Source organism: Camelus dromedarius, chromosome 8 (assembly GCF_036321535.1).
Source record: "Camelus dromedarius isolate mCamDro1 chromosome 8, mCamDro1.pat, whole genome shotgun sequence".
Taxonomy (NCBI): Eukaryota; Metazoa; Chordata; class Mammalia; order Artiodactyla; family Camelidae; genus Camelus; species Camelus dromedarius.
In genome coordinates this window covers 23,697,751-23,723,057 of record NC_087443.1, presented here as the reverse complement: position 1 = coordinate 23,723,057, position 25,307 = coordinate 23,697,751, and the positions used below count along the sequence as shown (strand labels likewise).

Sequence of the window (25,307 nt, the reverse complement as noted above, 5' to 3'; positions counted from 1 at the left end):
TAAAAGAGAACATGTTGTCTACAACATCCTGGATTCTGTCCAGAATTATGTGCCTGAACTCTTTCTGTGATGATTTAGGCAATTTCTGTCTCATGTATTTTTCAACTTCTAAAAGGTTGTCAGTTGCTTTTTCCTTAAATAAATATTCTTTCTTTTTATCTATCTAACCGTCATCTATCTAACCATCGGTCTGTCTATCTATTTATCTGTGTATAAAGCAGGGAAGGAATTTAAACATCCAAAATTCAGATATACAAAAATGTAACTTTTTTGTATAGGTGACCTCATACTGGCTTAAGTCTTTCAGTCTGCCTAGAATCGATAATTTATTCTGTATATGGTCACATGTTTTCTCGATTTATTGATTTTGAACATGACTGATTGACTTTCTATTAACGTTACTGGATATTTAGCCCTCTACAAATTCACCATGGGATTTAAAAAAAAATCACAAAACATTAGTAAAGAATATTAAAAAAGTGAATTGACAGACTCTCTCCTTGACCAAACTCAGGCTCCTCTGAGCTCCCTTCTCACCTAGGCCTCAACTTTGGCCTATAAAGCCTGTGGGCTCTCAGCACAATGTTGTCCATCCCCTACTCTAGAGATCTGAACAAACTCTAGCATGGTTTCCAACAGCTCAAAACCATGTCCCTGGGATGGTCCAGGTCCCCTTAAATTCCTGCCTGAGAAAGCTCAAAGCTGTGAAAAATAATTTACTGATTGTCCCAGCTAAAACCTGAAGACAGAGAGGCTGCCTCGCAGTGTCTGTCAGAGCCTAAGAGCCTAACTTCAAAATGAACCAATTAGCAAACCCAGAAGGCCTAATCTCACTGACCGACCTTCCTATCCACTTTCTGTGACTTTCAACTTTCCTAACTCTGCGGGAGCCCCCATCATTTCCTCAGCTTCACTCTCCCTTTAATATGCCCAGTAACCTCTTCAAAGACTGAAGTTGAGCTCAACTGAAGCTGGATTCTCTTCCCTACTACAGTAATTACTAAGTGAAATCTATCTTACTGCCTTTAACAAGTGCCTGGCTTTGTTTCTTGTTAACAGAATACATCGATCTATTATGTATGTGAATTATTGTAATAAAAGCAGTTCCGTCCAGATTTTTCCAAAATTTCAGTACCATCCCAATGAAAGTCTGAAATGTGTGCATGTATAACTTAACAATCATATTCTAATTAATATGGAAAATAAAAAGTTTCTATAATTTAAAAGAATTAGAAAGAATTGCCTTAACAAAATACGAAGTTTGTGGTAAAGCAGTTTTGAACAAGGCAATGTCGTACTGACACAGGGATGTATAATGACACTAAGAGAAGGGAATTCAAAATCAAACACACACCTGTAAGACCTATAAGTAAACTTGACATGTGATTAGGGTGGCATTACAAATCAGTAAGAATGAACTATTTACTATACTGATCTGGGACAATTTGTTATCTACATGGGAAAACAATGAATTTGATTTTAAATTTACTCAATTCATAAAAATAATCTCGTAGTAGCCTGTGGTGAAAAAGAATATGAAAATGAATGTATGTATTTTCATGTATGACTGAAGCATTGTGCTGTACACCAGAAATTGACACAACATTGTAAACTGACTATACCTCAATAAAAAAAATAAATAAATAAAACACTGTCATTTATATAAAGTTTAAAAACACCATATCTATTGTTGGCCTTAAACAAACAGACTGTCAGTTATTTCTCCAGCAAAGATAAGTTTATTCAAGAATTGCAGTTTGGGGTCTGCAACCACGAGACGAGCCATTTGCAAGTTCCCGCATGGCGGGGGAAGAACTCTTCTGCAGAGGGGAAAAGGAAGTTGGGAGGGCTATCGAAATCAGAGTCCATAGTTTTTCAGTGGCTGAGTCCTTGCCAGGAAAGAAGTCTTTCTTCTTCCCCTTGGGCTCTGCTATCTTTGTAGGGCATGTGAGCTCCCCCTTCTGGTTTCCTGACTCTATTTAATCGAGGCTTCTGTTTTTTTAATTTTTTACACTACATACTTTGTTAAATGTATATAAATATACACAACTAAAACATATAGAAATGCACAAAAATTATGAATAAATAAGGCTAATAGCTACTTCTGGGGAAGGCAGAAGAATGTAGTCAGCGATGGAACACAGGGAGCTTTAACGGTGCCTGTAAACTTTTATTTCTTTAAAAATCACTTGAGACAATTTGACAAGGTACTGGGATTTTTTTAAATGGGGTTTGTTTTACTCTCTATGACTCTGCATGTTGGAATTATTTTAAGTAAATTGGAAAAAAGGAGAATTAACGTTCACTGAGCCTTATGCCAATCATGATGCTAAAAGCCTTCATTTATAATTTTATATATTTCTCATAAGACTCTATAAAATGGTTATCATTTAGGTCCTTTGTATATATAATGAAATTTTATCTCAAGAAGGTTAAATTTTTAAAAGGCTAAAATATCCAGAATTGTCTGGTTTCAAACACCACAGAGGTATTTTTGCTAAACCATGAATTTTTAAAATGTGTCTCTGAAGCAAAGCATGATAAATCCCAAGCTTTTATTCAAGTTTAGTTTGTCACTGTAAGTCCCTTGAGCATTAATATAGCATGAAAATACCTGGTGTCTCTAATTTTCATGGTGCCTTAGTACAAGTTTTTAATACAATCATAAAGATTGCGTGCTGATAACGATAAAAATCCTATCATACATTTGCCAAATGATGTGGATGATGTGCCGCAAGAAAACAGCAATTTCTGAGCATCTTCTGAAGTTATTTGCCATTTTCTCCCTCAGCGTAGTTAACAGAAAAATTGCCCAGATGTGACTTTGGCTATGATGCTTGCTGTTTCAATTACGCTGCTTCTGACTTGCCTGCCCAGACGTTTAAACCTAGAACAAGGGTTTCAGATTCAGAAAAGGGAAGGGATTGGAAGAATTACTTTCCTTAGACTTTCCGAGGTAAACCACCCAGTAAGGATGAATATAGAAAACAGAAAAATCTAGTACATTTTAAATCTCTCTTTGTTCGACAATTTCTTTAAAATACATGCTTTGAGGTGAAATGCTGCTGTTTTCATAGGGAACACAAATATTTAATATTATTACATATTTTCAAAATACTCCCTAGAACGGTCATACTAATTAATTCTGCAACAACAGAATTAATGAATTTTCTGTCGTACCATAATAACACATGATATTATCCAGCTTTTAAATTTCTGTAAATCTGATTGGATGTGAAATGCTATTGTTGTTTTAATTTGTACCTCTTACCTCCCGAGAAGTTAGGAGATAAAATTTTTTTTCTTTTTTTTCTTTCTTTTGTCTTGTTGGCTATTTTAATTTCTTCTGTGTATTGCCCATTCATATCCCTTATCTGCTTTTAAAATTTGTTTAATTATATTTCCATATTGATTTATAGGAGTTCTTTACATATCCTGGATACCAACCTTTTGTCAATTTTATATGTTGAAAACATTTTTCCTAAGCTAATAAGACATTTGACATTCTGTTTACCTAGAAGCTCTGCCACATTATCTTGTTAAAATTTTAGCTAGGAAGTGTAGGCATTGAGGCGATAAGATTGATGGATACAGTCATTCCAGGTGCACCAGCAGCTTAATCGGAAACTAAAACTCTCGGTCCTCTAGCCTTCTTCCTGAAAAGTTTAAATGACCAAAGCTGGGGCCTGCTGAAATATTTATTTTTAATAAAGATACAGTAATCAAGACAGTGTGATACTGGCAAATGCATAGACATGCACATCAATGGAAACAAAGAGAGTCCAGAAATTGATCCACAAAGATACAGTTAACTGATCTCTGACAAAGGAGCAAAGACAATTCAACGGAAAAGGATAATCTTCATAACAAATAGTGCTAGAAAAATTAGACATCTATGTGCAAAATAATAATAATAGTCTTACTCATTTCACAAAAATTAAACTAAAAATGGATCATAGACTTAAACATAAAACTTCTGAAAGAAAACATAGGGGAAAATCTATGTGACTTTGGGTTTAGCAATATGTTTTTAGGTACAACTGAAGTAAAATTCATTAAAAAATGATTTATTCAACTTTATTGAAATTAAATACTGAAAAACTTCTACTCTGTAAAAGACACGTTTAAAGGAAACAAAAGACAAGCCACCTACTGAAAGAAAATATTGGCAAACCACAGAATTGATAAAAGATTTTTATCTAAAATACACCAAAAAATTTTAAAGCTCAACAATAAGAAAACAAACAACTCAATTAGGAAACGGGTGAAAAATCTGAGCAGATACCTTACCAAAGACAATATGCAGCTGAAAAATAAGCATATGAAAAAATTCTCAGTATCAGTTATTAGGTAATTACTGATCAAAAAATGAGATACTACTACAAACTTATTGGAATGGCTAACATCCAAAAAACTGAAACCACCAAATGCTGGTGAGGACATGGAACAGAAATGTTCATTCACTGTTGGTGGGAATGCAAAATGGCACAGCCACTTTGGAAGCTACTTTGGCAGTTTCTTACAAAGCTAAACATAGCCTTACCATATGATCCAGCAATTGTACTCCCAGATATTTTTCCAATTGATTTGAAAACATATGTCTGCACAAAAATCTGCACATGAACGTTTATAGCAGCTTGATTCATAATTACCAAAAACTGGAAGCAACTGGAAGGAAGATGTCCCTCAGCAGGTTAATGGATGAACAAATAGTGGCACATCAATTTAAAATAAATGAGCTATCAAGATATAAAGGAACTTTAAATACATCTTCCTAAGGGAAAAAAGTCAATCTGAAAAGTCTACATATTGTATGATTCCAATTACATGACATCCTGGGAAAAGTACAACCATGGAAACAGTAAAATAATCAGTTGTTGTGTATAAATCATGCTTTTTATTTTCTAGATTTTATGATACTTTGACATCTTGGGGCCTTGTAGCCACAAGGATGCAAGGGGATATTGCCTCTCCCCAAATGAGCTAATTCCTAGAGATAGCAGGCAACTTGTCTGAAAGCATGCCTTTGATATGTAAACCAAGAAGTCCAGAGTGCTTATCCCCAAATATCTCCTTTAACTAACTCTCACACACTGAGCAGGTGAAAATGGCACTTGATTTCTGTGTTGATGAAAAAGACATTATACAAAGTCCAATTGCGGGATGTCCTTACAAACATGTAACCAGTAATCCTCAGAACTGTCAGGATAATAAAAAAACAGGGAAACTCTGAGAAACTCCACAGCCAAGAGGAGCCAAAGGGAATATAGCAACTAAAGGCAGTGTGAATGTCTTGAAATAGACAAGGACATTAGATAAAAAATAAGGAAATCTGAATAAACTATGAACTTTTAGTTAATAATAACCTATCAATGTTGACTTATTAATTGTAATACTAATATAAAGGAAACTGAGTGCAAGATATATAAGAATTCTCCGTACTGTCTTCTCAACTTTTCTATAAATCTAAAACTCTTCTAAAAAATAAAGCCTATTTAAAAAATGAAAGGCAGCCAATTTCCACACTAAGGGAAACTCTCAAACACTCAAAATACTTCAATATCAGAGAAGAGTGTTGTAATTTCTGACACAAGTTTTAGAAAATATATCCCAACTGAATCGAAGAAATTAAATAGAACACATTCGGCTAAATATTTCCAGAATTCAAGGTACTCTTGAAAAGAACTATATACATAAGGGAAAGCTTTAAATACAGAAGGTTTAGAATCCTGAGTATTTTTAAGAAGAGAGAGAGAAACAAAGATTACTAAGAATAATTTATGGAAATAGCTAATTTCTTGAACTATAAAAGAATATTCCTTCCCTCAGAATTTCTCCAGGTCCATATACCACAGGCACACAAAATTTTAGGTTACATAAAATGAGTACCCTAGTTACCTAAGGATAGTATTCAGAGTAGACAATAAGGAAAGTGGAGAGAGGTAATGGATGTTTCTAAATTGGATTAATTTACTTACAAACATAATCTTCAAGATATCTGTGAAATTGTCTTATGGCCAAAGAACCAAACAATTGACTCTGTTAACCACAGCGTGTTAAGGAAATGACAGGGCTGCCAGGAATGATGCCTCTGGGTTATCACCTAATTGCTATCACATGTAGGTAGAAAAAAATATCCATCTAAAGAAAGGATTTAGGTACTCTGGCAGTACACATACAAAATTGGAACAATACAGAGATGAGCCTGGCGCTTGCACAAGGCCATGAAAAGTCTTGAAGCAGCTCATATTTTGAAGAATGAGTCTAGACTGGGTCTAGAGTTTCAGTTTGGGATGACGAAAAAGTTCTAGAGCTGGATGTTGGTGATGGGTTGCATAACAATGTGAATGAGTTTAATGCCATTGGACCATACACTTAAAAATGGTTAAAATAATGAAAGTTATGGTATCTATTTTTCACCCCAATTTTTAAAAAGAAAGAGTTTGGGAAATACCAGAAAGTTCTGATTCCTCCCTAAATGACTCTCCTAACTTAATTTCAGGACAGTGAAATCTTCATTTGTATGATTTATTTCCTTGTGGTAAAGAACCACGGAGCCAGTCTGCTGTTTTTTAATTAAATATATTTTACGGGATAATTATAAATTTATATGAAGGTATAGGAAATAATACAGAGAAATCCCATTACTATCCCGTAACACATTACCCAATTTCCCCAATAATAACATCTTGTAAAACTGTAGTATAATATAATAGCCAGGATATTGAAATTGATAGTCAAAATATGGGTTATTTCCATCCCACAAGGATCCCATATGTTGCCCTTTTGTAACCAAATCCATTTCCCTCTTGCCCCTACCCTCTCCTTAACTCTTGGCAACCACTAATCTATTCCCTATTTCTATAATTCTGTCATTTCAAGAATGTTATACAAATAGAAGCATAGAGTATGGAAAATTTGGGGGACTGGCTTTTTTTTCACTCAGCATAATTCTTTAGAGATTCACCCCCATTGTTACATGCATCAATATTTTGTTCTTTTTCATTGCTGAGTAGTATTCCATGTTATGGAGATATAACAGTTTGTTTAACTATTCTTCTGTTGAAGGACATCTGAATTATTTCCACTTTGGGGCTATTATGAATAAAGCTGCTATAAACATCCACACACAGGTATTTGTGTAAGCAAAGTTTTCAATTTTTAAAATGAATGTGTAGCAATGTACTTTCTGGGTCACATAGCATTTGGGTGTTTACTTTTATGAGAAACTGTCAAACTGCTCTCCAAAGTGGCTATATCATTCTAAATTCCCAGCAGCAATCCAGTTTCTTGGCACTCTTGTCAGCATTTGGTGTTGTCACTTAAAATATATATATATATATATATTTTTTAGACATTCTGGTAGATGTGTAGTGATATCATGATTTTGATTGTCATTTCCCTAATGGCTAATGATGTTGAACATCTTTTCATATGTCATCTTTATATTCTTCAATGGAATGTGTCTTATTTTGCCATTTTCTAATTGTTTTTTGTTGTTGTTGTTGTTGAGCTATGAGTTGTTTATACAGTCTAGATACTATTGGGTATGTTGCATATTTTGTTTGTAAATACTTTCTCCACATTATAGCTTGTCTTTTTATCCTAATGGAATATTTCATAGAGCAAAATTTTTAATTTTGATTAAGTCAAATTTATCAATATTTCCTTTTCTGGATTATGCTGTCATTATCAAGTCTTAAAAAACTCTTTGCCTCACTCTAAAACTTGGTAATTTTCTATTTCTTCAAAGTTTTATATTCTAGCAGGTAGCATTTTTTTCCCCACATAAACTGCTCATTTATTAGCACTGGTACTGACACAAAGGTTTCCAGTAACTATGCTGAGCTGCATGGAGGTGACAGAATGAGGTGACGTTCAGGTGCATGAACAGCAGGATCTTTTTCTACTCACTGTTGCCGTAGTCCCACTTGGCCGAGAAGCGCTAGACCGGGCTGACCTTCATGTCCAGCATCCTTTTGGTTGACCTGACCACCTACTCCTCCTCAAAGCTGTGCAGGATGGGGCGGTACATGCAGGGCTTCTCTCAGATGAGAATGAGAGCTGTGAAGCTCATAAAGAACTTGGCCACGCCCACAACCCTCTTCCACGCGTTGATGCTCCTGTTCATTTCTGCCAAGCTCTCCTTGAACTTAAGGCGGTATGGTTCAACTTTTTCATCAGTAGAGAGGCTGATCCAGGAGGCCTTCTCCTTCTCCTTCAAGGCCTTCTGGCTGGCAGAGAGGGTCTTGACGTGGGCCACATGGGGCAAGGGGTAGTCACCCAAGTCGACGTCATTCGGGAGAGCGTAGTCTTCACTCTTCACAACAACTCCGTGTGCTCCTACACACACCGAGGTGGAAACTGATTGCCCGCCAATTAGGCTAAATACTCTGGTAGCCAATATTCTGCCCAGCCACTGCCCACTGTGCCCGCGGTGACCACCCTCTACACCCCAGCTGCCTAAGACTGGTGCAGTTAACATTTTGGTTCATGATCAGTTTTGAATTAATTTTTGTATATGGTATGAAACTTATATAAAGGTTTACTTTTATGCCTATGGATGTCCAACTTTTCCTGCACCATTTGTGGAAAAGGTTGTCTTTCCTCCACTGAACTGCTTTTGCACCTTTGCCAGAAATCAATTCAGCATATTTATGTGGGTATATTTCTGGTTCTCTGTTCTGTTTCATTAGCTCTATATCCATCTCTTCACCAGTATCACACAGTCTTGATTACTATAGCTATATAATATCTTAAAATTGGGTACAAAGAGTCCTTTCGAAATTATTTTATTCTAGTTCTTTTTCCTTTCCATATAAACGTTAGAGTCATTCTGTCTGTATCTACAAAAATATTGTTGGGATTTGAGAGAATGTGCACTAAACTCTTATAATAATTGGAAAGAACTGATGTATTTAATATGCTGCATTTTCTAATCCATGAACAGGATGTTTTCTTTAACTTCTTTCTTAAGCATTTTGCAGTTTTCTGCACACAAGCCTCACACATATCTGATGGATTTACATCTAGTATTTCATTTTTTGAGCAATTTTGTATGGTACTGTATTTTTAATTTTGATGCCCATGTGTTCATTGCTAGTATACAGGAAAATACTAGATTTTTGTAGGTTTATCCTGTATCTTGTGTGTTTGCTGAATTCATATAGCAGTTCTAGAAATGTTATTATAGATTCCTTGTGGTTTTCTATGTAGGCCATCATGTCGTCTACAAATAAGGACAGTTTTATTTTTTTTTCTTTTCAATCTGTATTTTTCATATATTTTTCTTGCCTTATTGCACTGGCTACAATACCCAGCACTATGCTGAGCTGAGTCAGAGTGTGAAAGAGACTTCCTTGCCTTGTTCTTAATCTTATGGGTAAAGCACTCACTCTTTTATCATTATGTATAATATAGTTGTAGGTATTTTGTAGATGCTCTATATCAAATAGATGAAATTCTCCTCCATCCCCATTTTTCTGAGAGTTTTTATAATGAATAAGTGTTAAATTTTCTCAAATGCTTTTTATGCATCAATTTATATGATTATGTAATCTTTCTTCTTTAGCCTGTTAATATGGTAGATTACGTTGATTTTTTTTTAATACTGAACTGGCTTTATATTCTTGGAATAAATCCTATTCCAAGATAGGAATTTATTCTTATATATATATACATAGTTATATATTTATATATATAATATTCATATATGTATGAGTGTGTGTATATATATGAATAATATTTGCATATACATATAGGTAATATTTGCTAATATTTTGTTAGAGACTTTTGTGACCATATTATTGAAGAATATTGATTCGTTGTTTTTTTCTTTTGTACCATTTTGGTTTGGTTTTGGTAGCAAGGTAATAGTAACATCATAAAGTGAGTTGAGAATTATTCCTTCCTCTTCTATTTTATGGAAGAGGTTGTGTAGAACTGGGATTAATTCTTCTTTATATTATTGATAGAATTAGCAGTGAAATCTCCAGGAATAATCCTGGAGATTTCTTAAGGGATTTTTTTTCACAAATTTAGTTTTCTCAATACTTACAGGGCAATTAAAATTTTTTTGTATTAGGTGGGTTATAATAGTTGGGTTTTTTCTGAGGAATTAGACTATTTCATTTAAGATATCAAATTTATGTATGCGGGGTTATTCATAATAATCCTCTATTGTCATTTTGATACATGTAGGAACTGTCATGATATCCCCTGTCATTTCTGATACTAGTAATTTGTGTCTTCGCTCCTTTCTTTTCTGTTGGTTTTGCTAGAGATTTGTCTACTTTACTGACCTTTTCAAAGAACCTTATTTGCTGACACCCAAGGATGAGAGGGGCTACTTGTTCCTGTTGTCAGGGTGAGAGTTCTGTCTCCCCACTCAGCATGGCTGACATCTCCTTGGGAGGGACAGGAGTGTCACAGTGTTTCCCACGTACCTCCACCAAGACAGGGAGGGAGAATGGCTTTGTTACCTCTGGGCAGTGGTAAAAGTTATAACTCTCCACTAGGCCTCCTCTAGCACAAACTAAGCAGGGAGGGAGAGGGGCATCTTAATCTTAAGATGTCACTAATACATTAGTATTGCTTGGAATTGGATGAGCCAGTCCTAATAAGGGACCTTCGTCCTTCCAGCTGAGCAATCCTGGGCTCTTCCTCTGTGAGTGAGGCTAATAATCCTTACTCTGCAAAGTCACGGAGTTATTCCAAAATCAACAGATTTTATGTTTTCATCATACATGTATATGATAACAGATGGTATTAGCATATAAACTTGTAATTGTACATTTATATTGTACAACCCTTGTAATTATTTTGTAGACCATTTCTGGTGCCATTTTCCTCCATTTCCTTTATTCTTAGGAATACTACTTGAAATACAAAACAAATAATCTTGTCAGATATATAGGTAAAGATGTATATCTAATAGAAAAAGGCCCTTAACATTTTTTACATCTTAATAAATACTGAGTATTCCAGAGTGAACGTAGGGTGGGAAACTGATTCTCCTGACCCACAAATCCTGATGCCAAAGTCTTCTCCAGAATAGGTAAATGAGATGTAGGAATACATTCTTCCACTGTTTACTTCTCCTGGGACATGCTGAATAGCGAAACCGGCTAGAAACTCCCTTTCAGCTCTACATGAGTTAAAACCAAGACAATAATAGTCGAGGGCAATTGTGAAGACTGAACAAGCATAGGTCTAGGATGGTGTTCTACTAAGTGCACAGGAGTGTAAATTCATATCACCATCCTCTGCATCAGCAGAGACATGATTACTCAGATGGCTTGGGCTAGGAGTGCTTCATTTTCTAGGATCAAGTAGTAAATCTTATTTTTCACTTGTCTTTACCCCAGACTCTCAGGAATAGGAGAATCCCAAGAGGTTTCTCAAGTGGCACCAAGGGAAGGTCCACTTAACTCCATTTATTGGTTCTTATGACCATGTTTCTTTTCTTCCATCAATTATGTTTCTGTTGGCCATAGAATCCCTTCCTGTATCCCGTATCTGTGAAAGTTACCAGTCATTCCATCGATGCTTATTTTTTCCCATTGGTCTAAAGAGTATACCTTAGTGTTTCAAATGTGATAGTGCTAAAGGAATGGTAGAGAACCTTCCAGATATAACCAGAAGTGATCAATTTTAGCAGAATCTTTTTCCTCTCTGGAGAAGTGGTACCCCTTGGAGTGGCTATCTGGCTCATTCCCATGCTCTGAAAAGGGTACCTGGTACAAGGGGATGCCTCAGGTGATTGTGTCTCTGCCCCAAGGCCCTTCCTCTTGGACAAGCTGGGGACTGGGGACTTTTTCTTAAAGAAACACAGTCCTAGAGAGCACAGACACTATGTCATGTGAGGTGAGTCACACCCACGGTAGTGCCAGGAAAGGTTTATGAACTTCTGCTGCTGAAGTTCCCAAAGCTGCCCTGATCTCTCCTTCATGACTCAGTATCCTGATCTGTTGTGATCACACAAGACACTCTGGGATGCTTCCCACCCATAACATCCCTTATTTTCCTTAAGCCAAAGAGAGTTGATTTCTATCGATCACAACCAAAAAATAACAAAAGGAAACACATCTAGTCTTTTTGCCTGTGAGACAAGAAAAATAGTAGGGAGTTCATTAGAGTATTAAACAAGGATGAAGACAAATTTAATGCACTTTACAATTTTCCTAAGGCCTGGCAATGCGTCAGTCTCTTGTGTAGTCACTGAGATTTGTGATGGAAAAACAGAATTTGAAGATTTTTAATCCTATGGTTCTGCAGTTGGTTGTGAATCTCTGTCCTTTGATTCACCTTCTTTGTAGTTTGCCATTAATTGTATCCAATGAAGAAAATGGGCAATAAATAATTTTTCAACCAAAATGAGTACATTCATTGTTAATTTGGAAGTAATTATTGAAGAACTGGTGTTACATACTAATTTGAGCTTATAAATTAATTTCAAATATAATATTATTTTCAATCCACATAAACTACTTGTGAGCTAAATATTGATAAGCTGGGAATAGTAATAAATATTTGCTCATTAAATGGTCATTTCATAATTAACTAGTATAAGTAAATTCTAACTTTTTAAACTTTACCAATAACCTGGAGGCTTCTAAGAATTAGGAAGGTAGGGATGGCTAAGAATATAATTTCTAAAGTTAAGTTCAAAACTGAAAAATAAATTCTAGTTATTTGATAGCCAGAAAAGAGGCAAGAGGTTTAAAAAATATTTTTAAATGGCAAATTTGCCATAGGTGTCTAACTCCTCTTCCATCTTTTCAACTCTCTTCCCATTGAAATCACCTACCACACTGTCATGTTGAGAAGCTAGTGTTATCTACAGGGCATCTAGTTTAAAAGGTGTTAATTGTGTAGCAGAAGAATGTAACCTAAAGAGGCACAGAAAAGGGAGCATTTGAAAAGCTACAGGGTGATGACATTAGTGAATAGTGTCCAGGTAAATATCATTTCACTGTCCAGGAAGCACGTCTGTATCTATCACTCAATCTCTATTTACCACTCAGGGTACGGAGATGGGGGCAAAAACACTATTTAAATAAAGTGGATCCACTGGTAAATGCAGGTACAGGGTGGAAAGACATTTTTCCTATTAATTATTGGATGTTTTCCATTAATATCTCCCTAAAGAAATGTCATTTGAGAAGAGAAGAATGAGCATAAAATTTGGATTTAGGCATACCTGGGTTTGAATCCTAACACTGTCATATATAGTTGAATGACTTTGGGAAATTACGTAAATTTTCTCACCGTTATAATAAATTTAACTCCAGGAGTTTGGGTCCAGACAATATGATATTGACCCATTTCTTCCAGCTCCTCCCTGCTAAGCAAAACTATAAGCCTTAGAATGACTGAAAAGATAACCAGAGGAGAACTCCGGTCGGTAGTTGAGAAGGCAAGCTGTTTGGGGCCCCAAGATTCAAGGTACAGCACGATGGTAGGGCATCTCACAGCTGACACACATGAGAAGAAGGCAACCCAACTGCTGTGTTTCATGACCTCCAAACTTGCAAAAGAAATCAAACCAGGAGGGCTCATTCCTCCCCCAGATTGATGGGAATCCCTTTGACAACAGGGAAACCCAACACTGTCAGCAAAAGGGATCAACTGGGACCACCACCAAAGATCAGCAGGTAGAAGAATACTCTTCATCAAGCCTGAGAACCCCACTTTTTCTCGAAGAGATACCCAGGTGGGCAGGCAGAACTGAACTAAACAATCCCAACTATAATGAGTGGTCTGGTCTGGGAAGCCTCTTGGTCAATGAATTCTAAAGTAGCTCCTCAGCTGTCTAGAGACACCTAAGCACCTTGCAGAAAAGGGCTTGAGGGGGATCCCCTCTGCTCCCATCCCTCAACAAGAGACACCCCAGCATCCAGGCTTGGGAAAACTCCTTTCACCCTCTTGGACTGCACAAACAGGACCAGTAGGAGCCCCAGTGGCAGCAGATTAACCAAGAAAACTAAAATAGCCCTCCAAAGATCATGAAAATTAAACTGCCATTGGAACCGTAGGTGTACATGCCAGGACCTGCATGCTAAAATTAAACAGGGTGATTGCATGCAAAAATAAAGGGTGTAAATAAGACCAAGAGTCTCCTAATACAGTGAAGTATCCAAATCACAGTCACAAATTACTCATCCTACAAAGAACCAAGAAAATCACAACTTGAATGAGAAGTCAGTCAACTGCTGCCAATATCAAGATGAATCTGTTGATGAATTATCTGACAGATTTTTAAACCAGCCATCACAAAAATGCTCCAATCATCAGTTATGAATTCTCTTGAAACAAATGGGGAAAAAAATCTCAGCAAAGAACTATAAAAAACAATGTTAAAGCAAATAGAAATTACAGCACTGAAAAATAGAGTAACAGAATTGAACTCAACCCCTAGATTTTGTAGGGGTTTTGGTTTTGTTTTAAAGAAGATTGCTGCATGTCAAGTGCACAGCTGAATAAAAACCCCAGTGAATTTTAGAAGAGTTTCTATTAAATAAATCCTACAAATTTTGACATCAAGAAATTTTATTTTCTTATAGCTAAACACAAATTGAACGGAAGGAATCATTTTAACATCAACCCAAGGAAAACGTTTTTCCTAAACTATGCCCCTTATTCAAAATTAATCAATGAGCAAATAATTATTAAGCAAATGTATAGGATTTTATTCATTCTTAAATTTGTAATTTGACATTATCATTATTTATATTTGGGGAAACAACTACCTCATTCTATAAAACATGAGCAGGGACTCTAGTTTATATGCCCATGGTGGTTACCACCGAGAAACCCACTGTCTAAATTTTCATGGTTTATTCAGAGCCAGATTTCCCCTGCCCATCTCCCCCTCAGCTTCCCACCCTCCCCACCAATTCCAAACAGCCATTTAGTGAAGCCTGAAAGCCATTGGCTCTCAGTATCCTGTGCAGTAACCCTGGCAGCACATTCTCCCAGTCAGTGATGCTGCTGCCTCTCCAGTATGGCATGTGATTGGGAAAGGGTCTCACACACAGTCATTACACAAATCTCTGTCCTCTTCCCAGTCCTGGGAAAAATAAAAAACAGTCCTATCCCAGTGAAGCTAAGCCAGTTCTTCTTTCTCACTCGCCAGGACTTTTTGTGAGCCTAAAATTCTAAATCCAGACTCTGGGTAGATAATTTGACGATTTTGGACTTAACACTATGAAAATCCAGAAAGGAAAGAGGGCTCAGGCTGCGTCATCTGATAGCAGACACTGGTGAAACAGCAAATTATATTTTAATCTGTGATCATCTGAATTAAAGCATCTAGTGAAGGCAAAGTTTGGGGAGATTGAAATAGCCATCACCACAGACCAGTATGAGAGGCTTAAAAAAATCCAGTATCCTGGGGTGGAATGGTTATTATTAGAAACATTAGATACGTCTTATAAAGAAGAAAAGTCTGAAAATAATTCTCAGCTCAAAGCACGTACTGAAAATTTTGGACTTGCTATGAGTATACTCGAAAAGCCACATTTACAGTTAGGACTGAAATAACTGAGATTAAACTCAGATTTTCAAAGAAGGGGTTGCAAATTACAATATCAGTTAAGCTTACAACCTCACCAGGTCTTTTGCATGGAAATTAGTATTTTAGTTGAGACAGCATGGAATCCTAAAAATCAGACTGAGGAGATGGTATAGTGTCAATCAATCCAGAAGACTCAAGCTCCTTAGACTGAGCTCCCTTTGCCATCCTGTCTGATGAGTTATTCTTGACATGCTTAAAGGGCCTGTAAACATCCTCACTCACGCGTTGTTTTCATTGCTTCTTGTTGTATGTCCTGCCTTCTCATGCCATCCCATCTAGTATGCTTTAGCGTCTGCAAACCCAGGCGTAAAATCAGATGTCAGCATCCCCCAAGGCTGATAGCCACGTTAGACCTAAGAGAGAAAACTTAGCCTCCCAAAGAATTGAAGGGCTTCGTTTACCTCTAGCTGCAAAATTCTAGTAATATGTGTAGGAACGGATTGTGAAAATGCCAGGCCAAGGGAAAATTGCTCAACTTTAAATTCCACTTAATATATCTGTGACGTACTTTGAAGCGTTTCTGAATTCAATGTGTTAGCACAAGCAGCAGGGAGTGGTTCTAATCGGTTGCTTGGTTGATTAACTGAAACGTGGGTTCAACAAAGGCTGGCAGTAAACGAAGTTAAGATGCTAGCAATTTCTTAATGTGCTATTGAAGAAGGACTACGGAGACTTAGGGAGATATAAATATTGGAGTGGATTTAACAGGTGCAAAATCCCCTGTCCCAACTAAGCTCTTCGCTCAAGGTCAGGGATGCTGGTAGGAGCTACTGTGTCAGAAATAGTTTCCTTAATTTCAGTGAGAGTAGCACAATCATCAGTGGCTGAGGCCAGGCAGCGGTTACCAGAGACGGGGGGAGGCAGGAGCAAAAAACGCAGCATTAGGGATCAGAATGATCTGTAGTGAAATACCCTTTATGGGGAATGATTAACAAATAAATTGCTGAAAGCGAATGTATGTATGCATACGCATGACTGGGAGTTGTGCTGTACACGAGAAATTGACACTTTGTAACTGACTGTACCTCAAAAAATTTTTTAAATAAATAAATGGGCATCTTACTAAGTTCTTCACATATAACTAGGGCAAAAACAAAACAAACAAACTAAAAGTCTTACGAACACAGGGCAACCAAAAGAGAGTTATCATCTTCATCTAATACCTTAATCTGAGCCATTAAAAAAAAATCTCCAGGGTTTATTGAATAAAGAGGAGGTTGGGTAACCTTGAAAAAGGGTCTCCAATAACACGAGCAGAGAGAACTCTGATTCTTACTCTAAAACGCTCATAAAGGGGTCTGTGGCCATTTTGCAGGATAACTGTGCAGTGGGGAAGAGGAAGTGCCCACACTCTTCAGAATTTTTTAAACACTGGTGCCTGGGGCAACACTCATTCTTTGGTTGCTTACTAGCACTACTTTCCACCATTCAGAAAATAGACCTGGATCCATTATTCTCTATTATTTCATTCTAAAATTCTCTGTATATACTCCAGTATAGAACCCGTAAGATCCTATACATATGCCAGGTACAGAGTACTTACTGGGAATGGCTAGTCTCATTAGCTAGTAAAACCCACATATTAGCTTCTTGACACATTAAGTAAGGGCCATGTGGAAGCATCAGACTGTAATATAATGTCAAATCCAAAGCCATATCCTGGGGGGGGGGGGCAGAAATGTGTTTCACTACTGAACACTTGGGACACGTGGGAGGTAATGATATAGGTTGTCCCACAAAAGGGACAGGTCATAAAGAATGACAATACCAACCATTATCAGATAGTGACCACAACTGTAGCTCTCTGTTTCAGATGTGGGTATTTTCCAGAACACAGCAATATAATTCCTGAATCCTGATATTCAGTTACTGATCTGGAGACTATCTTTCCTATCACAATTCAGAGGCGACACCATCCAGTGAGTGACCCATACACATCTGGGTGTGCCATTTTGATGAATTTATCTAGAGTATAGAAATTGTCAGTTTAAAGGAAGACCTAGAGCAAAGCCGGGTTTCCAGATGGTCCAGGCTATCAGTCAAGCTTTATCCAGTGGATTCAATGATGCTTCAAGTGTTTGTGGAAGATCAGGATTCTTCACAGAGCCCAAGTCAATCCACACTCAGAGAAGAACATCAGAAATGTCAGGGTTTGGAGCAAATTCATGCCTGTTCTATTTTTGAATAATAGTTTTTGACTTGTTACTGGGTTTTGGTAGAAACTCAATACTCAATCATAAAGCACCAGATGATGAGGAAGCCAGGGCTTTCCATCGTGAACTGAGAACTATCTGATCCACCACGGCATAAAGTCAGACATTCCTGGCAGCACACCCCCACCAAATAGCAGTGGAATATAAAGCACTAAGCTCCAATAAGTTGGACGCAAGTTCTAGGAGCGAGTCTCCCACACTGCCAGAGTGCCTTCCCCTTTCGTTCTGGTATTCCGCCCTCCACCCACACCCACAGCTTCACTGAGGGTACCCGATGCCTAGTTCACTGAGAAGGGGTCAATGAGAACCAGGATCTAAGGGTCTCTACACAGTGTATTGGCACCAGCCAAAACGGAAGTTCTGTAGCATCACAGCTCCACTCAAGGACTCAAGACAGTGAAGAAGAAACATTCTCCCAGTGGTTAGAACTGTGGATGGTACATTTTATTTACTCTGCCTGGAAAAAGAAACTTGTAGGTGGTTAACAATTAGGCTGGGGGTCAGGGACTTGGAAGGAGTGAAATTGCATGACTTGCAATAAGGACATTTGTAGAAGAGATATATGATTAGATCTCTCAAAACAGGCTCGTGGTGTGAGAATATCAGTGTCCCTTGTGAATTTCATGAAAGAAAAAAGCCACTTTTGAGAAGGATCTTAGTCATCCCCTAGGTATTCTTTACCCACTCTCTGTGAGTCAGTAACCTTCCTTCTTCAGCTATGTAGTGCTGGGATGGACTCATTAACAAAGTGCCCAAGGTAACAGAAACAGAAGTTATGCAAAAATTTGAGAGATCAACTTTTCTTCACCAGGCTAACCTGGTTATTGCTCCCTTGATTTTTGTTTTCCTTTCTTAGCACCTGCTATTCTTCTGTTAGCACTATCATCCTTGAACTTACAGATTGCCTTATTCTCCATCATGATTTTACACACAACACCATATTTTCAACAAAGATTCATTTTTCAGTGAAATAAGGGAAACATTTCTTATAAGCCCACTTGGGGTTAATTGTTATTACTGTGTACCTCCTCCCCCGTGGTATAACTTATGAAAGACTCAGATATGACACCAGATTGGGGTATAATAATTTAACAGCTTGGACTCTGTCCTGAAGAGTGACTATGTTCTTGCCAGCAAAAAAAAAAAAATATATATATATATATATATATATATATATATATATATATTTTATATATATATATATAGTTGCTTTTTCTCCCATAACTTAAATAAATGGGCAGAGGAACAAAATGTGGAATTTGGAATAGAATTTGGAATAGTATATCTCACTTTCACAACTAATTCCTCATTCACAAAATTTTTGCACTTCTAGGACCATGCCTTGATTAGAAATTTTAAGACTCAAGGAAGGAATGTCTCCTTTAAGAAGCACAAAGTTACTTCCATTGAATTAGAAATTAAAACCAATTCTTGCCCAGCTTTTGACTCCTCGTGCCCTGGGTAAACGTTTTAAAAAGACATACATTTTTGTCAAAGAAAATCAATACTGTTATCAATGAGAAGACAGAAACATGGCTGGATGAGTATGTATGAAACTCAAGGATTCCCTAGGAATGTTTCTTATATTACCATGTCCTTAGTAAAACTTAATGGAAGATAACCACAGTCAAATGCTTGTAGGACCACTGAGGACCAGATCCCTCAAGAATGAAAATTGGAGTAACATCAAAGAATCTTGACCAGCTAAAAGACTCTCTGGAGGAAAGGAGAACATGGAATAATTAACAGAAGTCATTAATATTAGCTAGGGTCCTATCACCATTGACGAAATAAAATTTTAGACATTTTACTTCCTATGTCACATTTCTTATGTTTTAAATAATCTTCCTCTTCTTTATGTATGGGATCTATTAGTGGTAGTTAACTTTAAAATTTAGTGTGTGGATTGCACTATATCGATACAGAATCATACAGAACAGGAGGAGAAATAAACACGGGGCTTGATCCTAGTGACAGTAACTGGGGAATATTTGGCATTGCCTGTCTTGGAGAACAAGGCAAATTTTAGTTGATGGGCCACAGTTGCTTTACAGAACTGGGAATGTATTTGGGAAAGGGTTCATAAACATGGGGATCAAGTTAAGAATGGATATATGTCCATGAATGACTGAAAAATTGTGCTGAACACTGGAATTTGACACAACATTGTAAAATGATTATAAATCAATAAAAAATTTAAAAAAAAAATAAAAGAATGGATAGAGTTCACCAAATGGGAGGGCAGTAATGAATAGTTGCCATCTGGGGGAGAAAGCAAGGAACACCCATATAAAGTCTGGCCAGAGACAAGAGTCCTCTTCCAACCATAGAATCTGCAAAAAAGTATTCCCTTCGAGCCTCGCTTTCATTTAGGACACAAGCATGTGGCCCAGGTTTGTCCACTCAGGCTCTTGCATCTCAGATTTTGATGAAGAACCAGTGCCGTGAGGAAACCGGGATAGGAAAGCATTTTTTCTGGAAGCCTCAATAGTGTCTGTAACTTAAGAGTTTCCAGGGGCAGCCTGGAGACCTTTAGAGCCTGGTCCAGGCACACGGAGGCACCGGGTGCTCATCGGTGGACACGGTAGTAATGCCACTAGAGTAATTCTGGCCTGACTTTGGTGGTTGTTCCGATAGAAGAGCTTCCCCACATGTAAGAGACAGTCCCACTGGTTTGTTTCTGTCCTATATCTAAGCTCTTTCTCTAGGCTTTTTGACGAGTATGTGAACTTCCCAATATCCTTCCAAATATTTTATTGCTGCTCAAATCATTAAGGGACAGCTATTGTGCCTTGGGATGAAAATCCTTGGCAGAACCAAGGGAAATTGGAGATTACAGAAAACCTGGAGATCCTATCTAATTCCCCTCCCCTTCTCTCATTCCGATCCAAGCACACTGGGCTTCTTGCTGCCCTCCAAGCGCCACCACCACCCCCTCAAGCTTGTATCCACCTCAGGATGCCACGCTCACTGCCAGTCCAGCCTGGTACATTTTAGCCACGAAGGGCCTTGCAGTTGGCTATCGCAGACTCTTCACTGGCTAAATCAACACTCATTCCCAAGCCCTCTCTCCCTTGCCTGCCTGCACTGGAAAGTGATTCCTCTCCCAGAGTGCCTTGCAGCACGCGGTGGCCATGGGACAGAGTTAGAGGCAGTAAGTCATAAGCAGAGACTTCTGGGAACATTTTTGCTTTCCTGATTTAAAAAAAAGAAGGAAAAAAAAGACATCTGTTACAGACACCAAGGCTAGCTTCAAGGCTGCAACCCGTGTGGTCACAGAGAGTTCTCCTCCCAGAGGGCCCTCCCACACCTTCCCACTTAGTGCGATATCCAAAGGCTACTGGCCTTCGAAATTCTTAATAAATTAATCTTTGATTTTTTTTGTTGTTGTTGTTGTTGTTCAAAGTGAAGTCCAGTGAGACAGCAGAGCAGGATCATGAGCAGCAGATTCTCCAGAGGGCAGTCCAGGCACAGCAGACAAGGCAGACAGTGAGACACTGGAGCAACTGACTTGGCTGCTGAGTCCACTTGCCTTGGGCAGCTGGGATACCACGAGGCCCAGAGGTGGTGGCGCGGGGACCTGGGCCCAGTATGGCAGCCGACTTAGGAGCTGTGCGCTGCGACGCATTGAGGGGCCAGCTTGCCATCTTCCCTGGAGCCCTTTCCTGGGGCCTCTGCGTAAGTATTAGCTCTGCCTTCAGCACCAGGATAGGAATGCCAGGGCTCAGGCAGTAAGTTTTGTCAATAAATTTTTGCAAAATAACAGCATGTGCAATAAAATCTATCAGAGAGTTATTTGGAGTCTTCAAAGAATTTAGATCCTCCAGTTTGGAAAACTACAGAAATATTACAAAGCAGATAGAAATGAAATTAAAAGATGTGGCATGCCACGGAAAAGGACATAAGTTTCAAAATGAAGCTTCAGTTGAACCGGTTATTAATGAGGAAGACAATTTCAAAATTAATGTTTCCTTTTTAATTGAAAATACAATGATGGACTGCATAGATAGGCATTTTGAATTATAGACAAAGCACGAAGCCAGTTTCAGTTTCTCGTTCAACCTCCGTACACTACAGAAAATGTCAGAGGAGACGTTAAAATGCCATGGTCTAAATTTACAGTTAAAATAAAATTTAGACTTATACAAAAGTGATTTTAGGAAAACTGTTTCATGAGAATCAACATCGGATGTACTAAAATTTTTATTTCAAAATAATTTATCAGAAAACTTTTCCACGTTGTCGTAGTCTATAAAATACCCTTAGCATCTCGCATGACAGTTGTTGCATCAGCAGAAAGATACTTCTCAAAATTAAAAAAATTATGAAAAATGATCTGCACTCTGGCATTTGCCAAGAGTGACTGGTGCTGCTTTCAATTATATTGACTGAAAATGAACCTACTTTTAGGATAAATTCTGATGACCTAATAAATGAAATTGCAGAAAAGCAAGCCAGAAAAAAAATAGTATGATGATTTAAGATATCACATTACTTATTAGTATTTATTGTTTTATATGAATTTATGGCACCAATTTTTTTGCCATTGGTAAGTTTATGCTGTTCCTCATGTATCACTGTTATCTTTTGTAAGTAACAAAATATTTTTAAATGAAAAAACTTTATATTTTGTTAGTTCTTTTAAACATGACTTTTTTCCTGCTTTGTGAATAAAGACCCCACAGTTTCACTTCTCACTGCCCCTGTCAATTATATAGCCAGCTCTGAAAGACACAATCATTTCCTTTCCGTTCTAACTTGAATGCACATATGGTACCTAGAGGTACAGTAGTCATTTTGAAATCATGAGGAGAAAATCCAACATATTAAAAACAAAAGATCAGAATAAGAAGAGTTTCTGTTCTTGATATTGGCATTGAACTAATACATTGGTCCTAAACTGCCTACTTCTGGATATGTTGTATATGTACAAAATAGAAAATAAAGTGCCAGTGATCTGAGATGCTATTAATTCACTTTTCTAGAATGTCTATGCATCACTCAGAAATCATACATCCCTCCTCAGAGAGAAATTCTCTGATTCCTTAAAAATGTCCCGTCCCACCGTCATGTACAACCTCTTACCATGAATAACACGCATCACTATTCTTTGTTTGACCTTATTCTTTGTTTGCTCGTTAACCCCCCCTCTAAATTAAATTATAGATTTTGTGAGGGCAGAGATATTTTGTCTTTTTTGCCACAACACCGCCAACACCCTGACACAAAACACCTACTCAACAATGAGTAAGTGAATAAACAAATTAATAAAAGACTTCCCTCAGCAAAGAAACCAGGCTCAGATCACAAAACAGAAGGGGAAACAACTCTCTATCAATTTCTTCAGCAATAAGGACAAAGGGGCATTTTTCATCAAGTACTTACAAGTGTGAGTTATTGTGAGCTATAAATTACCTTTTGTTAGCTGGCGAGAATATCTCTTACCTAAGTCTTAAATGTACAAAAACTGAGTTTCCGTGGGGCAGATGGAATCTCTTCTCTCCCCTTAAAGTAGAGCCTGTTGCCATCATCCCAGCAGACTGGACCACCTCACCTGCCTCCATAACAAGGCCCCCCGGTGTCCCAAATGCTCAGCATCTGAAACAGCCCCCATGGACCCTAATGCATCTAACATCATCTTTTGACAATCATTTTTCAGCAATTGTAGTTGAAATCACATTCCAGGGAGCAAAAAAGTCATGATATAAAAGCCAAAACCTTCCCTCTCTGATACATAAAGTTTTCTCACCCACAACCCATCTTCCCCAGCATGCAAATACAACCTCATCTTTATTCCTCCATCTCAACTAGACCTTGAAGATGGGGGGGGGGGTTCAATTATCTTACTATCTCAATATTTGTCTCTACTTTGGATACTTGATCCACATCTCACCATCACCTCCTTGCCACCTGCATTTCATTGAAGTCCCACTTCTCTTCTTAAAACTTCTATTTTCCCCATTCACATAAATAAAGGTTCCCTTCTCAATAACAAAAACAAACAAACAACTCAATCAAAAAATGGGCAGGAGACCTAAATAGACTTCTCTCCAAAGAAGACATACAGATGGCCAACAGGCTCATGAAAAGATGCTCAATATCACTAATTATTAGAGAAATGCAAATCAAACTACAATGAGGTACCACCTCACACCAGTCAGAATGACCATCATTAAAAAGTCTACATCCAGCTGCCTCCTGTTCATCGTTCTTGTGTTCTTTGCCTTGTCCATCATTTTTAAGGCTTATCTAATCAATTGTGTTTGGAACTATTATAAATACATCAATAACAGAAATATGCCAGAGATTGCTGTGTACGCTGCCTTGGAAGCACCTCCATCGTATGTTTTGCCAACCTATGAAATGTCATTGAAGATGCCTAAGAAAGAACCACCACTGCCTTATGTACCTGCCTGAAGAAATTCTGCCTCTGTCAATAAACCCTATACCAGCTTTAAAAAAGTCTACAAACAACAAATGCTGGAGAGGGTGTGGAGAAAAAGGAAACCTCCTACACTGTTGGTGGGAATTTAACTCGGTGCAGCCACAATGGAAACAGTATAGAGGTTCCTTAAAAAACTAAAAATAGAGTTGCCATATGATCCAGCAATCCCACTCCTGGGCATACATCCAGAGGAAACTCTTAATTTGAAAAGATACATGCACCCCAGTGTTCATAGCAGCACTATTTACAATACCCATGACTTAGAATCAACCTAAATATCCATCAACAGATGACTGGATAAAGAAGCTATAGTATAAACATATTCAGTGGAATACTACTCAGCCATAAGAAAGAATGAAATAGTGCCATTTGCAGCAACATGGATGGACAAGAGATTATCATACTAAGTGAAGTAAGTCAGAGAAAAAAAAACACCATATGATATCACTTACATGTGTAATCTAAAATATAACACAAATGAATTTATTTACAAAACAGACTCACAGACATAGAAAACAAATTTATGGTTACCAAAGGAGAAAGGGGGTGAGAGAGGGATAAATTAGGAGTTTGAGATTAGCAGATACAAACTACTATATATAATATAGATAAACAAGGTCCTACTGTATAATACAGGGAACTATATTCAATATCCTTTAATAAACCATAATGGAAAAGAAAAAATTTTTAAATACAAAAAAAGATTCTCTTTTAATCTAAGGGCCATAATCTCCTCACCAGTGACAGAAGTATGGTTAAATTCAGGTAAGACTACAAATCCAGTGGCTTTCCCATAACCCCAGATCAGGCATGTGCCATTTGGCAAGGCAATTTGACCATGTGCCCTGGGTGACCCTTAAAACCACATCAGGATTATCCAATACTATGATTTAGTAATTAGGCATGGCAACATACAAATGGAATTTAAAGTCCTGCAAATATATTCTTTGAAGAAAAGATAGACTTGCAAACACACACACACACACACACACACACACAAAACCATTGATGATAATTAAGATAATAATGACCATGATATTAGCAAATATCTCAAGTCTCATATGTTCAATAT

General features: G+C 37.5%; 1 protein-coding gene and 1 pseudogene across 1 annotated transcript; one reads left to right on the top strand and one right to left on the bottom strand.

Moving 5' to 3' along the window:
- The first annotated feature begins 6,158 nt into the window (after positions 1-6,158).
- LOC116156105 (U6 spliceosomal RNA) lies at positions 6,159-6,254 on the top strand (annotated as a pseudogene).
- A 1,550-nt stretch (positions 6,255-7,804) lies between these two features.
- LOC105092495 (cytochrome c oxidase subunit 4 isoform 1, mitochondrial) lies at positions 7,805-8,485 on the bottom strand. The gene is given in 1 exon segment (XM_031460775.2): positions 7,805-8,485. A coding segment is annotated over 1 exon segment (681 nt).
- Between the last annotated feature and the right edge of the window lie 16,822 nt (positions 8,486-25,307).